The 17,934-nt window shown below is 41.0% G+C and overlaps 1 protein-coding gene across 1 annotated transcript; it reads right to left on the bottom strand.

The window, feature by feature from the left end:
• Positions 1 to 509: 509 nt before the first annotated feature.
• On the bottom strand, positions 510 to 16,977 carry STEAP2 (STEAP2 metalloreductase). Its single transcript, XM_041466485.1, has 6 exons — positions 16,908 to 16,977; positions 16,470 to 16,610; positions 11,786 to 12,307; positions 9,628 to 10,155; positions 7,793 to 7,957; positions 510 to 1,537 (listed from the first exon to the last, which is right to left on the bottom strand). Exons 3-6 carry the CDS (start codon positions 12,275 to 12,277, stop codon positions 1,253 to 1,255), a joined length of 1,470 nt encoding a protein of 489 aa, XP_041322419.1. The 5' UTR covers positions 12,278 to 12,307; positions 16,470 to 16,610; positions 16,908 to 16,977; the 3' UTR covers positions 510 to 1,252.
• Positions 16,978 to 17,934: the final 957 nt, after the last annotated feature.

Raw genomic sequence — 17,934 nt, 5'->3', positions numbered from 1 at the left:
CTGTACATGTGCAATACACTTGACCAAGTGCAAGGTGCTGCACCTGGGCTGGGGTCACCCCCAGTGTCAGCACAGGCTGGGGATGAAGGGATTGAGAGCAGCCCTGCCCAGAAGGACCTGGGGGTGCTGGTGGATGAGAGGCTGGACACGCCCCAGCCATGTGCCCTCACAGCCCAGAGAGCCAAACTTGCCCTGGGCTGCACCAAAAGCAGCGTGGCCAGCAGGGTCATGAAAGATGAAAGAAGTTTTGTCCCTCTGCTCTGCTCTGGTGAGGGAGACCCCATCTGGAACATGGCACCCAGCTCTGGGGTCCCAGCACAGGAAGGACATGGACCTGTTGGAGTGAGTCCAGAGCAGGGCCACCAAGATGGTCAGAGGGTTGGGGAACCTCTCCTGTGAGGAATGGTGGAGAGAATTGGGTTTGTGCAGCCTGGAAGGGATGGCTGAGGGGTGACCTAATTGCAGCTTTCCAGCACCTGAAGGGAGCCTACAAGAGAGCTGGAGAGGGCAATGGCATGTAGTGACAGGACAAGGGAAAATGGCTATAAACTAAATGAGAGTCAGTTTAGATTGGGTTTTGATTTAGATTTTTGGGAGAAATTCTTTACTGTGAGGCACTAGTACAGGTTGTCCAGAGAAGTTGTGGATGTCCCATCCCTGGGAGTGTTCAAGGCCAGGTTGGATGGGGCTTGGAGCAACTTGGTCTAGTGAAAGTTGTCAAGGCCCATGACAGGGGCATTGGAACTTACTGATCTTTAAGGTTCCTTCCAACTCAAACCATTCTGTGATCATTACAAATTAATTTGTTTCAAACCCTAGTTATTTCCTAAATAACTTTATGTTCTGAACTCATTAGCCCAGAAATGTGGTTTTAATAGAAGAAACACTGCCCAGAAAATGTCATATTAATAAACAGCACTCTGACACATATGCTCTAAGTCAAAAAAAAAAAAAAATCTGTAAAGCCTGGTTCTAATAAAATACTGTTGTGACACAACTGTGCAAAGAAACATTAATTTTTTTTTAAATTTCATAATCATCTGCCCTCCGTAATCCAAAAGAAAAATATTTTTGTAGTTATCAGAAGTAGTCGTCTTCTAGTTATAAACTTCTCATAGTTTGGTTAAGAGCTTGTACTATAGTGAAGCAAGAGACTTTACAAAGACTCCTACTTAACTAAACTCCTAAAAATGCAAGTTTATGACAAAAAAAACCAAAGCCCAAACATGTACAACAGTGTTAACAAATATCATCACATTACAGTTATCCTTTCTGGAGAGAGATGTGGAACAGACCCGCTTACTTCTTCTATAACATGGCTTTTCTCCCATCCTCTTCGAATTCTCCTCAGTTTCCTACTTACACATGGCAAAAGTAAGATGATCTTACCTAGAATTACAATGGAAGGCAGAACAAGGGCAAGAACAAAATTTGGTGGTGTATAAAATCTGTAATACTCTTCTTCAAAAGCTCTCTTCCACCCATAAATCAGTACATGGAAAGTACTTATAAGCAGAGCAATGTATCCAAGTGTAGACTGTGAATAAAGAGAAAACAAGAAAAAAAAAAGATATAACAGCACTTGGTCCTTCACCTGACAGCTCTAATACATTATTTGGATTATTTTAACATTTCTTTTAGATATCAAGTTAATGCCTTTCATTCTTGCCTATTCACTACATTAAGTTAGCAATATATGGTTTTAAGTTAACATTCTGAAATTTACAGTCTGAACTGAGCACTGATTTACAGAGTACCTCTGCTAACATCTACAGGCCTTAGTCAAAGCTGAAATGATGTCTGCCCAAACTCTAAGTAATGGAAGCCAACTTCAGATAGGTATGCCAATAAGAAACAATTCCAGAGTAGTTCCTAGAACAACATCCATTGTGACTGGAAATTAAGTTTCCTATTTCTTAATTATGAGGATAGATCACTTCCAAGATTCCTTATTATGGAACAGTGCAATTCTGTTGGAAGAGATTTGGACCTAAACTTGCATATTTTTATCGCTTTGAGATGCACAGCTTACTTCTGCCTCATAAAGGTCTAAATCCACTTGTCTGATGTTAGCATAAACCATCCCTTATCTTCTCCTTCAGTTGTTGCTGACTGGTTAAGGGAATATCTGAACTGCAGGGCTTGGGGATAATAGCACAAAGCAGTGCTGCAGTCTACCATAAACTGGCAGTGCTGGATAAGAGATGAAAGAGAGGGTTCCCACAGCAGCCTGCAGAGGAAGGACCTCTCAGCACATAAATCTAGAGCTTGCCACAGAAGGTGGTGATAACAGGGGTCACTCAGCAGTTCTGTGAATCCACCTTTTTAAGGTCCCTGTAGCTGTAATGCTTCGCAGATTTGACAACACATCAACTTAACTTTCCCAAACCATGACAAAAGAAGACTACTATGCTTTGACTTCTAGTGGTGATCAAATGAAGAAAAACTCTTTCTGGCCAAAACTGCTGTAATGACTAACTTGCCTGGGAAACATTTGTAGAAAATCACTGAAACAGGGAATGAGCATTAAGAAAGGTAACTGGTTACCAAGGTATGGTCTAATTCCAGCAAACAGACAAGCAAAGAAAAATGCAGCCTAAGGGTCTATAATAATAAGTAGTGAAAGAATTAATTCCTTCTACTTCAAGATTAAGCAGCTTCTAAAGCAAGAAGAATGTCTGAGCTAATACTATTTGCAAGGATTCACAGTTATAAGGGTATAAAAGGAAAATATTTCTATTAATTTCTTGGGATTGATTGCTATCCTGTTTTTTGACTTTCCAATATTTATGTATCTTTTTTTGCTAATGGTTTCACGGCCATTTTGTTAATCTTTAGATATGCTGCATACTTTTTCTTAAAAAAAAAATTGTTCCCAAAATATCCCATAGTAAATAGAACATTTAGACAAACACTTGAGAATATGAAAATGGCGTATGTGGTATCTGAACGGAACTTCTGGTAAGAAATTTGGACAGCAAACAATACAATCAAACCTGATATTTTAATATTATGTTGCAGATTTTTGTTGGTATGACTATCTTGAATTCATTGTTATATTACTGGCAGCAGGAAGAAGGGCACAAATGAATCATATCCCTCATTTCTTCATCAGGATTACTGATGAGAAATATAACAATTATTGAAAATAGAAAAGAAGGGAAGTATTATACATTCATTTCCAATTATTTTATTTTAGTGCTTATTTTAATTCCATTTGCAAGCTATAGTTTTGAGACATCTATATATGTCTATCTAATGGTCAAAATGGAAACTAAGAAGTACATCCAGTATATTTTAAACTAACAATAAAAGGACAAGAAAAACATGATGCACATTTATTAAGTTCTTTTTTTTTGCCCTGTGAAAAGTTGCTTCTCTGAAGTGTTGGTAGAGCATGTGCTAGTGTGTACCACACAATTTCAACCACATATCTAAAAAACTAACAAAGACATTGCTATAGCTTCTGTCAGCTAACAATGTCAGCTATGTTCTTCAACTGGGCCCTTAATTACCATTACCAGGCTCCAGATGATAATTCCTTTAAGAACAGAGGACTTCTGAAAGCAGCAAGAAGAAATACTGTTTCTTCACTGGTAAATTCACATTGAACAGCACAGTGAGCAGCAAAATCATTTGTAATTCCTGGCAACCCTCTGTCTGGGCTTTAGGATGGCTGCTGGGAAAAGTGGAAGAGTATCTTTGGCTGCTTTGTTTTCTTATCTTCCATAATACTGTGTTTCCTGAAAGCTGAGTAAAAGATTAGCACATTTCCTACAGACTCCCAAAACTTTTACCTTTTCTCTAAGTCCTCCCTGTTTTGTTTCTTTTCCTTCCCAATCAAAGTCTGCTTTTAGCGAATATGGGAGATTTCTAGCCAAGGCTATCGATAAATTGGACAAACTGGTATTGTTTGAGAAAGGAACCAACAAAAGTGAGAGGAGCAGGAAAGATGAAAGAGAAAAACCCCTAAAATGTTACCAGCAAGATGTAGGTATTTAGAGACAAAAATGTGCTGTGATGCAAATCTGCTTCAGGAATTTCCACATTCACAATGGGTGAGTAGTTCCAAGCAATTTATATATACAAAAGATATTTTCTAAATTCAACATTTATGCAAGATATACTTCAGGTTCTCTGTGTAACAGGCTATTGTTAAACTTAAAAACTGTTTGTAGTAACTTCTGACTGGAATCTTACCCATAAACTTGCTAAATACTCAGGCCTCAGTCTACCTTACTCTGGGGAAAAAGTATCCTATTCTTGTGGGAGAACTAAGGCAGGGCAGCTTTTGCTCAAATTGTATGCATGAGAAATATTTTACTCACAGTGCCTCCAAAAAACTTTAGGATTGGTCTAGCAGAGAAAAGGATTATCTACAAAAAAGTCAGCTTCCTACCACTCAAATGTCAGATTTGTGTTGTTTTTTGCTAAGTAACATGAAGCTCAGCTTTCAAAACCAGTCTGCTATGTCCATTGCCACTTTAAATGATGGGGTTTGTACTTGAAGTCTTAGACTGAAAACAGAAGTAGCAGTCATTTATGTTTACATTATATATTTACAGTTTAACTTTCCTCACTAGACTGAAGAACCCAATGCAGGATAGCTTACAGACAGCATTCTCCATTTCCTTGTATTTTATGTGAACAGTCAAGGACTGGTTTCAATAAATGTCTTTTTTTCTGTTTACAGTGTGTTGGTTTAAGCTGTTTATTCTGCCTGCTCTGACAAAATGTGAATTCTTTTGTATTTCTTGTCCATGTCTTCCTTTGCTCCTTATCCAAATATATTTAAATGAGAAAAAGAAGAATACTGAAGTGGCATTTAAGAAAATTGATGCATTAGTTTATCAGCCCCAGCTTTCTTCTCAGCTTTTCTTCGCCTGATTTTCTCAGTAAAATTAAGCTCTGGGTTCCATTAACTGCAAAGTTTCACACTAAGTTTCAGTCATCTAGGATCTCCTACTGAGAAAACTCTTAATCACTGTCCTATTCTGTGGCTCCTTGATCTGGATGTTATGAGTGTTTCTTTCCAAATCATGATGAAGTAATCAGACCTTTGTTTTGTACAGTGGTCAACTCTCTACTGTAGCAATTCCTCTTTTCTGCTGGTTTCTTAGCTCCTTTTAGGACTGACACAGTAATTTCCTTTTGCACTATTAAACCTTCTCATATCTCACTTTGTTCATACGCATACTATAAGTGAAGACTGCACTACTTGTCCTCTCCAAGTCCTTTTCCCTTGATGAAGCAGGCTGGAATTTTTGGAGCTGCTGACACCTGTGTTTGAAACCAGACTAGGTAAGATGGAGGCATCTCCAAAAGAATTTGGGATATCAAAGACAGCAATTACTTCTTTGTAAAAATATTGACAACTGCTTTAGAGTATTAGGAAGGCTGTGTTCAAAGACTGTTTGAACTGCTGTAGGTTGAGGTGATGCTGGTTAGGGCTTGTTCTGCTGGAACAAGGCTAGTCTATACTGTACATTTTAATAAACTCAGATTTTCCTAGTAGGACTCAAGACTGAGTATGTTCTAGTGGTAAAACTATTTAGAAGAAGCCACACCCTTATTTTTGATGAAACTGTATTTTATAAGATGAGCAAGCAAGAATGTGTTGTTCTCAGTGGAAAGTGCTGAGCTGGGACACTGTCTGAGTGTGCTGACCAACTGATTCTTCATCTGTCAGATGTGTAACAAGTCCAGCAGCTGCCATGGCAAATCATCTGAGATTCAGGACTAAAGCTAGAGACATACTGCTTTTCCCAACTGAAGAGAAAAGCAGCAATGGGATGATAGGTTAGTAGTTCTGCTGTTTATACCCCTGACATAGAAAGGATTGAAAATTTTAAGTTTAATTTTCCTTCACTGAACTGAACTTCAGTAGAAGAAAAACATAGAAGAGAGTAAGTATTAAAATGTTTTATCTGTTTTCCTTGCATATTGGGAACAGTGAAACTTATACAGAAATACAGACTCCTTTTACTCTAGTAAGCAATCACTGAAAGTCTGTTTTCTGATTGAAGAAAGCAAAAAGATTTTTTTTGACCAGTAACTAAATGGAGAATAACTTACATCCTGAGAATTAATGACAAAGTAAATACTCATTAACTTCAAGGAAATTTTTAGTAGTTCAATACTTTTGTGATTAAGAATTGCAAATTATCATAATTCATTACCAATACCAGTTATCTTCTGCATATAATACATTATGAACTGTAACATATATCCCAAGCAAACAACTTATTCCCAAACAAGTTCCTCAAAATACTGACAGATGGGTCATTGAAGTTCATAATTATTTAGATTTCGAACTATTTTGACTTAATTTACAGTGGAAATAACTGCAGTAAATATGCAGTTGTAGATACATCATTGTGATTGCTGTGTGGGTTTTGACTCAGTCACACAAGGCTGAAATTTTGAAATATGAGTAAGGAAAAATAAGACAAAAATGCTGGTTTTGTGGCTGAAAGTTATTACTGGATAAAGTCATAATGTCACTCACAAGTGAATACATATTTTTTCCTTTTACACTAATGTTTTATATCACCCAACAGCAGTACTATTGTCCCCACACAGAGAACTCCAGATGGCAGAGATGTTGTAACAATACACTTGAGTATTTAGTCTCTCTGAAGGCTCAAAGCCATGACCATAAATAAACAGTTCTATCAGGATAACTCCACTTTGAAATACTTTTCAGCAAACTTTCTGTAGTTCTACCTGCAGTTTTCCAGTAATGGAAATCACTCATCAGAAATCAGAAGCAAAAGAAAAGACATTACAGACAGATGTCAAACAACTACAGCCTTTGAAGTGTTCCCCACCACTCTCTTTAAAGTATCTGTAAATTATGAAGTGCAACCCAAGCCCTGAACTTTAAAGCCAGCGCCCACATTCTGAAGTGAACAGGGCTCAGAATTAGGCAATATTATTAGGCTAAGCTGAAAAAAATGTTAATCAGAAAAGACTGAGCTAAGACTACAGTACTAAAGCCAAAGTCAGAAAACAAAACATAACAAACCCTAAAACTGTGCACACTTAGGAATTTTCACCCAATTGAATCTTAGTAAAATTTCTTATACCTGACTGCTACCAAAAACCACTGGCAGTTATGTGTGGGACAAGCATTGAGCTAGCTGTTCATTAAAGCCAGTGTTTCTCAGTATTTTATGCTGGTTAGATTTGCATGTTCTAGGTATTTACCTGAGGGAGGAAGGCAGCAGATGGTGTGCCAAGGCCTTGAAAAGCCTCTGATTTTAATAAGCAAAGCTTCGTATTTCACTAGTGGGTATTTTCAGCTAATGGAATAATAAAGTTGAGAGCTGTGTCAAGTCCCACGGTGGATAGGAAGTAAAACTTAACCAATGACACTACAGCTGTCAGAGGGTTGTGGGATAAAAATCTTGCAGGGCAAATTAAGTCTTCATTTTGAACAGCTGTGTGCATCTACCTATACAAGAATCTCATCAGTATCACTGCATTTAGCAGGTTTCTAAGAAGTTCTAAGAACAGAAAAGGAATAGATTAGTGATCATTTGGTCTTAGCTATGTTGGTTATTTAAGATCAAGAAGCATAAAATGAAAAGTCCTGTTCTACACTCATTAAATGCTTAATGTGCCTTCATGGTAACATATTTGCTATGTAATTGTTTTTACTGAATTACCAGAGACAGAGAAAAAAAGGCTCTTGTCACATTGCAAGGAGGTTTTGTTTATGATGTTGATCATGAATGTGATGAAGGAATTCTTGTTAGCACCAAAACCCCCTTATAAAAAAGTAGCACACCTGAATAAAACTGAACTCCCTCCAGTTTAAGGCACTGTTTACTGAAGGGATGGAAGTTACTGCCAGCAAGGAAAGCAATCCAAGACTCATTATTCCAAAGGAGATATACATTTCAATTCGCCACACCTCTTCCTCATTCCAAGAATTTTCAACATTTGCATGAACCTGATGAAAGAGCAGAAAGGATGAACTTTAGAAGAAAGAATATTAAAAATACCAACAGAAGTTATTTTGCTGACTTAATGTTCACAGTCACAGGACAACTATAAAATGTGGTCAAATGTTCCAGAGGTTTCCTCATGCCTTGGAGAAAAACAACTATTTCCTTACTGCTGGTATGGGCTTTTGCTAGATTAAAAATATGTTAAACATGGAAATTTTAGATGAGATGCTAAAAGAAAATGTAACATTATATACCATTTACAACAATACTGTTATAAAATCAGGTAATTCTGCACATTCTCATACACTGTAGAACAGGAGCTGTGTTCTTCAGACTCTCCAGACTTAAATTCTGTAACATAAGTTGGATAAACCTGCAATTCCTTTTTAGTTTAGAAGTTAGATTTTAGACTTTTTAATTACATTTCAAAATAGCTTAGCATCATTTCCTTCAGCTTTTCTGTGCTGAGTCCAGGCTTGCTTCTCTTTTTCACTATTGCCATCAGATTTTTCCAAGATGGTTCTCACTGGAGAGTTTTATCAGAAAAAATAAACAATTCATGACCTTAACAACCAAGAAACTTAGATATTAAATTCTTTTTTCCACTTCCAGGTTAACTATTGCAATATGACGTGTCTTGAAAAAGGCGCACCAGAAATATGAGCAAGAGAAAGTTTTAGAGTATCATTAAAACTAAGATACATTCTTAGTAAAAGTACCAGTGAATCCTTTAGTATTACTAATTTTAAGTGTGAATTACGGTTTCTTGCTGCCTATTACAGTTTTGCTCTTCCCTTAAGTTCAGTCTTTGATGCTAGCTCTTTTAGTGATACTCTCTGTTAATTTGTTACATTTGATTTTATTTCCTTATTTGGTTTTCCTTTCTGTTCTATCACTTCTCTCTTTCCTACAGATTTTATGTGGTGAATGGCAATGCTGTTTTTCAGGCAATGCTGCTTTTCTGCCACTTTAAAGGTTACAATAAGCTGTCTGACTAACAGACAGCAGTATCAGACTCTCTTCTAGAGGATGAAAGATTTGTTGGAGAATGTTTCAAGGTTATGCAAGATCAATTGTTCCCAGAAACTATGAGTTGATTTCTATTGCCTGCAATAGATTATGTCCACAGAATTTTAAAAGAATAAAGTATTTTTAGCATTGGTCCAAAATGTTACAAAATATCAGCATCTTCATTTTTTCCTTTTTGGAACACAGAAGTATCTGTAAGCATGATTACAGTATTGGCCCTTATACTTTTCATATTTGTAAATGTACTTATGATAGACATACTTCCCCCAGGTGTTAAGTATACATAGAAAGGAACATACCTCAGAATCTTCCTGCTGTTGCTCTTATCCTGTCTATCCTACATTCTTCTTGTGTATATTGCTATCAGGAATTTCAGTGGGACATGTCCTTGATTCCAGCAGGATATGTCCTTGATTCCCCCTACCTCACAAACTTGACTGCAGATTGACCCACAAGATGAGCAAAATGCACAGATATTTATTTTAGTCTTCTTATCTGGCACCACCTATGCATAAGATAACCAATAACTTTTGTGCCAAAAGCGGTAGAATAGAACAGATTAAGAATAAACCAATTATTGTATTGAGGAGCCATATGCACCCAGCCAAGGCGTTTTTGCTTATTGAAGTAAAGACTGTCTTACCTGTTGATACGCCATGTTGAGGAACAAGTACCGCTCTGATCTCCTCATAGGCAGGCAGAGGCTGTACACCACATGCACGCTTGCAAAGAAAAAACTGAGCAGTCCAAGCTGCTTTCGACACTGGAGCCAGTTGTCCAGCCAGGGAGGAAAGCGCCGGTACTTGGTGCCATAGTAAAGCTGATAAGCAGCTGCAATAAGTCCTGATAAATATACTAGAGAAAGCAAAGTGATAGCAACAATTGGCAGGGTCTTGTTCACAATCTCAATGGGAATCTTGTAAAAGTCACTTTGCTGATTTCTCATGTATGGATGGATGACATCTCTGACAAAGGAATAGATGAAGAAAAATGTTGCCAGGCTAATGGCAATCAGTACAGGCCCCTTCCACAGGGTGAACAGTCGCAGAGGCAGGTTTTCAATCTCCCTTGAAGATGACAATGCCCCCAAATCAATAGGAATGAAACTGAGCTGACGGGCAAGCTCAATAACTTGATGGCGTGCCTGAACACTGTTACTGCATATATAGACCTGTCGGGAGAGTCAAGGGAATTGTCTGTAGTCAGAGAAAAAGACTCAAAGGTAAACAAAAAAACAGCAAAATCCACCAAAAACCTTAAACACTTCAAAATCAAAACTACAACACAACTGCTAAAACTGTACACTTTATCCCAGCTTATACTGCCAACATGACAATAAAATCACATAAAAATCTAGCCAAAGAGCAAATATGCACATTGATTTAGCAACAGAGTAATCAAAACAAAATTGGCTTTTTCTTGGATTTAATAATGGGGAATGTCTTGGTAATCTGTACACTGAAACCTGTCTTACCGAAATGTCTACAGGACTGGACTAACTTGAAGACACAGCTAAAAGCATTTGAGAAAATCCAAAATCTCTCAAAAATACAGGAATCTTGAACAATGACCCTTAAACAATTTTAGCATCCACAGATTGAGAAGCAGCGAACTGTGTAATCTCTCCGTGGGTAACAATTTTAGCCTTATTTCACAAGCCAGGCTTCCACAAATTTCAGATTTGAGTATTTAAGAGAAAAGACAAAAATTAGTAGCCAAATAAGAACTTATTCTAAAGGCCAGTTTATTACACAGTGAAAGAAGTGTACTGCTACAAAGTACTTTAGGGTTCCATTAAAATTTACAATGGGCTACACTTTGCCCAACACTATTTGCTGACCACTTGCATTGAAGCAAATATGATCTGTTTTGACTGAAGTGAATTAATATTGTGCTACTCTGAAAGGGGATAAAAGAAGTATGGTGAAATTATTTTTTAGATTATGCTAATTCCATATCAATTGCATTTTATTTAAATCTACCTGAAGTGCCAGAAAATTGAATTTAGTCTCCAACAGTCATCAGTTATTTCTTATGTGTTATGTACTTCTCAGATTTCATAAAGCTGGGAAGGACTGGATGCTTGCACAGGCTTAAATCCTTTACATCACTTCAGCAGAACACGAAAAACATAAAGGTGCATTTTCTATACACAGCAGAACATACTGGGAAGGAATTTGAACATGATGTTCCCAAGCAGCCCTGGATCAAATGAATGATCACTTAGAAACATATGTGCCTCCTTCTGTTCCCATATTTATGATTTTGGGCACTCTAAAAGCTAGATAATTTCTTTCAATTACTTTACTGCTACATTGAATGCAAGGACCTTTTAGAATAGCTGATTCTCAACTTCTGAGATGGCGACCTGAGATTTCTGTGCATCTCTTTCAATAGTTCATCCCAATGCTGCCAGTAAAATGCACTGGAAAAGACTGTCTCTACCCTTGTATAAAGCATAAGGAAACACATGAACGTATTTCCTATGGAAAACATTAAGACTCAACTCTTCTCCTCTGTCTGTAGTCACCAAAAGGTCAGTTTATTCTAAGCTAGTATTCACATTTCCTCTGCAGTCTTTAAAGACAAACAGGGAAAAAACTGGACCACTTTATTTGTCTTACAGTGGGATGAATTAAACTCTGAGGGTTTTACTGGCTACTAAATCGTAAGCTAAAGGTCCAGCATTTTAGGCATGTTAAGTCAGGGAATGTAAATCTCATGAGTTCCGGCTGTTACACTCAGTTCCTGTCATTTTCATCTTACAAATAAGTTAAATTAATACAAATAAAAACATTTACCTGTCTGCTGGCATCCTTTGGTCCTAACTGTAGTGACCACGCTGAAATGACATTGAATCCTTTGACAATTAGGGAATCAGGAAAAAGTGATGCCAAATACTCTGCATTGGAGTCTGGATATTGGTCTACTCTTGTGTTATTGCTGACATCAATCAAAATTTTACCAGCAAGTAAATGCTTGAGATCCCACAAAGAGGTGTAATGTTCTCTGTGTATGGCTACAAAAATGATGTTTGTTTTAGCTACTGCATCTTCATGGTGAGTGACATCAACCACATGGGGAAAGAAGTCAGCAGCATGTTTAGGGTTTCTGCTCCCTACGACCACATGGTACCCACATCTGATAAGTCTGATTGTCAATGACTTAGCGAAGTCTCCACTTCCAATGATGCCTATTGTGACCTTACTGGCATCCTTGATGCCATTGGCAGCATGTGGCAGAAAAGTTTCATTGAGGTTCTTGGGACTCCCCATCATAGAGATTGATTCCATACTTCCAAGACACCAAACCTACAATGATTTCTGTAGAGAGGAAAAAAAAAAAAAAAAAAAAAAAGGAAAGAGAAGAAAAGAAAAAATGAAGGAAAAATCAGCATAACACAATTTTATGAGACCTCAAAATCCATTAACACCTCTGGAAGCAAAACCTTTGGTTCTAAGTTTCATATAATATTTTTTCCTTAGTCAAGTATGCACTAACCAATTTTGTCTTGCAATATGTCACCAACAGAAGGAGAAACAAGCAATATAAAGTACTTCAGCACTTCAATAATAGTTATTTAAGTGAACAACAGTTTTTTCATGTTCTATTTCTTATCTTCCACTGCCCTTGAATACTGGCCCACAGTATAACTTTGTACTCCTGAAACTAATGGTCAGTAGAATAATGAGTAGAAACATGTGAAGAAAACTGGAAAACTGTACAATGTAGAGAGCACTGGCCTGTGATCAGCATGAGATCAGTGAGTACATGGAAGCTGAATTCCATTAAAAGTTTATGCAGGTTATTATTGTGATATCCTTTCCTGGCCATGAAGAAGGAGATGCAAAAGTCTCAAAAATGCAAATGTCATGACACCATGACAAATATCCATCTGACACACTCCCCTGTCAGCCTGGAAAATGGGCTGCCCATGTGGATCCAATGGCAGAAACAACAAAGAAATTTATCAAGACCTAGTTGTGGGATCACTAATGACATTTCTAGGTCAGACTGCTTGGTCTGGCCATGGATGTATAAGGATTAACTGTGGATGCAAGGGTAAAGGATTCAAGGCCATGAGTTACAAATATGCTTAACACAATTTTTTATCCAGGCAAGTAAAATAAATCCTGGAGACAAACACATGAAACAACCTTACATAGAAAGCTAATGGCAGGAAGAGACAGATTTCACCCAATAGTAAAAGGGAAGATAATTTTGGGACTCAAATTCAGCGTAGTAACATGTATTTTGAAGAAGAACAGAAGCCAAGGCTCACAGGAAAATAAAATAAATACTGCTATATCCTTGGTCACAGAACTGCAATAAAGCTCTAAGAAAGACATTAAAAAGCAACAAAACAATGCTCAGGAGGGAAGTCTGCACACGAAACCACAGTTATGACCTAGGTGGTTCTGCATCCCTGGCAGGGATTGACCCTTGCTGGAGACCAGGTGTCCAAAAAGGTGCTGCTCTATTACTCCTCTCCTCAGCTGGGCTGAGGAGAGAAAATACCACAAAAGGCTCAAGAGCTGAGATAAGGACAGGGAGAGATCACTCACCAATGACCACCAGAGGCAAACCAGACTCTACTTGGGGAAATTAACTCACTTTATTACCAATCAAAATCAGAGCAGGATAATGAGAAGTAAAACAAATCCTAAAGAAACACCTTCCCCTCACCCGAGTAAGCTTCTTCCTAGGCATAACTTTATTCCTGATTCTCTGCCTCCTCCCCCTCTGCAGCACAGGGAGACAGGGAATGGATGTTACGGTCAGTTCATGACATGCAGTTTCTGCTGCTCCTTCCTCCTCAGGGGTAGGAGTCCTTCTTCTGCACCAGCATGAGGTTCCTCCCATAGGAGAGTCCTCTACGTACTTCTCCAGTGTGAGTCCTTCCCATAGGCTACAGTTCTTCACAAACTCCTCCAGTGAGGGTCCCTTCCACAGAAGGCAATCCTTCAGGAACAGGCTGCTGCAGTGTGGGTCCCCATGGGGTCACAAGCCCTGCCAGGAAACCTGCTCCAATGTGGGCTCCTCCCTCCACAGGTCTGTGCCAGGACCCTGCTCCATCCCTTCTCATGGAGTCACAGGCATCCCCTACACTGGTGCGGGGCTCCTCCATGGGCTGTGAGTGGATCTCTGCTCTACCATGAGCCTCATGGGCTGCAGAGGGACAGCTGCTTCACCGTGGCCTGCACCACAGGCAGGGGAATGTCTAATCCAGTGCTCAGGGCACCTCCTTCTTCTTCACTGGCCTTGGTGTCAACTGAAGTTATTTCTCTCACATGTTCTCATCCTCTGTTCTGCAATTACTTTTTCCCTCTTCTTACCTATGTTACCTGAGAGGAAACAGCCATTGCTGATGGGCTGGGCCCTGGTGAGCCATGGTCCATCCCAGACCCAGCTGACACTGGCACCATTAGACACAGGGCAGGATTCCTGCAGCTTCTCACAGAAACCACCCCTACAGCACTCCTCCCCATCCTGCTACCAAAGTCTCGCCAGGCAAAGCCAATATAATTGTAGAACAGGAATAAAGTCTAAAAATTAAGGAAGCAGTGAGAAGAGGCAGGTTAAGAAGGAGCAAAAACAAACCACAAGGCTGCTGTCTTGGGAGCAACGGACACACAGAACCATCCAAGAGCTGATATGATGGTAATTAATCATCAGTGGGGCACATTAACCAGCCATTGGCTAGTAATACAACATGTGTGGTGAACAACCTCCCACAATTAAAAGCATCTTTGTGTTTCAGAAATTAGAGGAAGCTACTAGAAGAATAAGTACTTTTAATTTCAGCTTTGCGAAGAAGGTACAAACTCACCAAAACTGGACTCAGAAGTTAAAGACAGAAAGCAATATGTGAAAGTGACCACAAAGTTAGTATTCAAAGAAAACATTCTAACAGTGAATCCTTCTGGCAGAGGCAGAGCACAAAGATTTTTATGCATGCACTCAAAAAAGCATGGACTTTTTCCTTACCATGTGACCTGAAACATATTTAACACATGACCAAACTCCCAGTATTTCCTGTGACAGGATGGGTTTGCACCCAGGAACATGAGAATATCTAACGAGATAAGAGATGTAAGTGGATATGACAGAACATGTATGCTTTCACCATGTGATTACAGCAGCCCATTTCAGTTCATACCATGTGACTAGAATGTGCTGCAAAACTTTGAGATTGAAAGGGAACCACCATAAGGAAATGGGCTACCAGTAGCATTTAACCATGGCTAACCATGGTTGCAGCCTACTTTCCGTCTTAGTCCAAAGGATCCTTGGGAGGGTGGGCACACAGGACTTGGACATGATGAATTACTCTGGTGAGTTGAATTTGGCCTGCTGGACAAAGTTTCTCACTGCCTTTTCTAAGGAAAATACAGTGCGAGTAACAGAATCAAACTAACAGACTTTATAAAAAACCCTCAGGGAACAGGCTGACATGACTTTTAGACAAGTAATCTAAGAGATGTACAAGAGCAGTTACTGAAAGAGACTACATTAAATGCACATCTGCAATTCAGAGGCAAGAGCGTATAACTGCAACAGGACAGCTTTCCTGACCTGAAAAATCACACAAGATTAAAAAAATAAAATGTGTGCATGGCTAAGGAGCACTATAAAAAGACAAAGAAACAGTGCCATCGTGTAGGGAAAAAATCAGAATAAGGATGGTACAGAAGTGAGTTTATAACTAGTGAAGAAGATAAATGGCAACAAGTAAAAGTTCCATAAATACAGTAAAAAAAAACCAAAAGACAGAAGGCAAGGTTTATAACTTCAGAGGAAAAGGAACAAGTTAGAACTCATACTATTGTCAAATGTCTTCTTTATTTCAGCCCTCAGCAGAAAAGTAAACTGTGAATAGGTATTTAAAGAAATTCCTTCTACAGGGAGACAGACGGTGAGGTCAGAGTGGAAAAGGTAACTTAAGAGTAAAGGATAAAGTTAAAGATAAGATAAAGATTTTCAAGTCAGCAGACAATTATGAAATCAGCCCTTGATGCTTAAAATGCTGACCAAAGTGACATCTTCAGAACTAAAGAGATGACAAGACAGGCAGACTAGCACATATTGCTTAAAGAAGGGAGGACGACTAAGGAAAACAAAGACTTGTTAGCTTAACTTCAGACCCTGGACAGATTTTCCATCAAGCTATTGTGCAATCAATTCGTAAATAAATGGGAAGCAGATGATAAGAAGCAGCTGAGATGGGTTGTTCAGGAAGAGATTTCAACAAAACCAACCTTCTTTTACGGACTAACTAATTTCAGAGTTATAAAAAAAAAAAAATAAGTGATATAGATTTGACATATGCTCTTAAATTAGCTAACCGAACATCACAGACCTGTGTCAGCCAGATGGTGACACACGTGAAAAACTGCTTCTGGAAAAGTAACTACGGGAGGAGAACACCGAACCAACGCAAGCCGGGCCACTGTCTGTGTGACCCCCGCTGGGGCGGGCACTTACGGGGCGCGGGCTGAGGCGAGGGGCCGGCGGGAGGCCGGGAGCGGGCCGGTGCCCCCTGGGCGGGCTGGCGGGCGGCAGCGCGGTGCGGAGATCCAGCCCGGAGCAGCTCGGCGGGGCCCTGGTCCGGGCCGGCATCTCCAGCTGCAACGACAACACCGCCCGTGACAGGAGCGGCGGCCCCACCGCCCGCCGGGCACAGCCGGGGCAGCGCTGCCAGGCCCGCCCGCCGCGGGGCGGGGGCTCGCCGGCCCCGCCAGGTACCGAGGCCGGGCCGCACCGCTCCGTCGGGCGCCGGCACCGCCAGAGCCTGCCCGGAGACCGGGGCAGCCGCGGCGCAGCAGCTGCAGCAGGGAGAACCCGGCGGGCGGCAGCTGCGCCGAGGAGCGCCCGGCAGGGATGGGGCCCGTCCCACCCCGGCCCGGCCCCAGCGCCGCTCACCTCCGCACCTCCGCCCGCCAGGAGCACCGCGCCGCCGCTGCTCCTCCTCGCACTCGGGCCCGCAGCGCCGGGCGGGCGGGGAGGCGGCGCCTCTCCTGCCGCTGCGACCCGCCCCCTGCGGCCGCTCCGCCACCGCCGCCACCGCGGCCGGGAGGCTCCGGAGGGCGTGGGAGCCTTGGTGGGTGATAGTTGGTCATGAGCTGGCAGTGTGTCCTTGCGGTCAGGAGGGCCAGTGGTATCCTGGGGTGCATCGAGAAGCGTGTGGCCAGCAGGTGGTCTTACCCCTCGGTTCGGCCCTGGTGAGGCCACATCTGGAGTGCTGAGTCCATTCTGGGCTCATCAGTGAAAGAAAAACCACTGGAGAGGGTCCAAGGGACACAACAAAGATGATGAGGGATCTGGAGCATCTCTCTTATGAGGAGAAACTGCAGGAGCTTGGCCTGTTTAGTCTGGAGAAGAGAAGACTGAGGGACAATGCATATAAATATCTCAAAGATAGGTATCAAGAGGGTGGTGCCAGGTTATTTTCAGTGGAGCCCAGCAACAGGACAAGGAGCAATTGTCATAGATCAAAACTCAAAAATTTCCACCTCAACATGAGGAAAAACTACTTCACATTGAGGGTGGCAGAGCACTGGAACTGGCTGCCCAGGGAGGTTGTGGAGCCTGCCTCTGAATACATTCAACACCCACCTGGATGCTTTCCTGTGGAACTGGCAGGTTACCTGCCTTGACGGATGTTGGTTAGATGTTCTCCAGAGGTCCCCTCTAACTGTAACAATGCTGTGTTTCTGTGATCTGTGACAGCACAGGGAGTTGGTGTAGAGAAAGAGGGCTGTGGGTGGCCCTGCGGTGCCCTCAGCTTTGGCCCCTGTCGCTGTGCTGCCGCCCCAGCCCCTCTGGCCTGCGCAACACCCCCAGCACAGGCAGAGCTGCACCCGGGGGCTGCTGGCACAGGAGCAGCGGTGAGCAACTGGCCTGTCCTCGGCTGAGCTCATGGCCTGGAGGGCAAAACGTGCCTCCCAGG

This window comes from Pyrgilauda ruficollis, unplaced genomic scaffold (genome assembly GCF_017590135.1).
Source record: "Pyrgilauda ruficollis isolate IOZ18807 unplaced genomic scaffold, ASM1759013v1 scaffold2, whole genome shotgun sequence".
Lineage (NCBI taxonomy): Eukaryota > Metazoa > Chordata > Aves > Passeriformes > Passeridae > Pyrgilauda > Pyrgilauda ruficollis.
The sequence above is the reverse complement of the archived record's forward strand: the minus strand, read 5'-3'. Positions and strand labels throughout refer to the sequence as shown.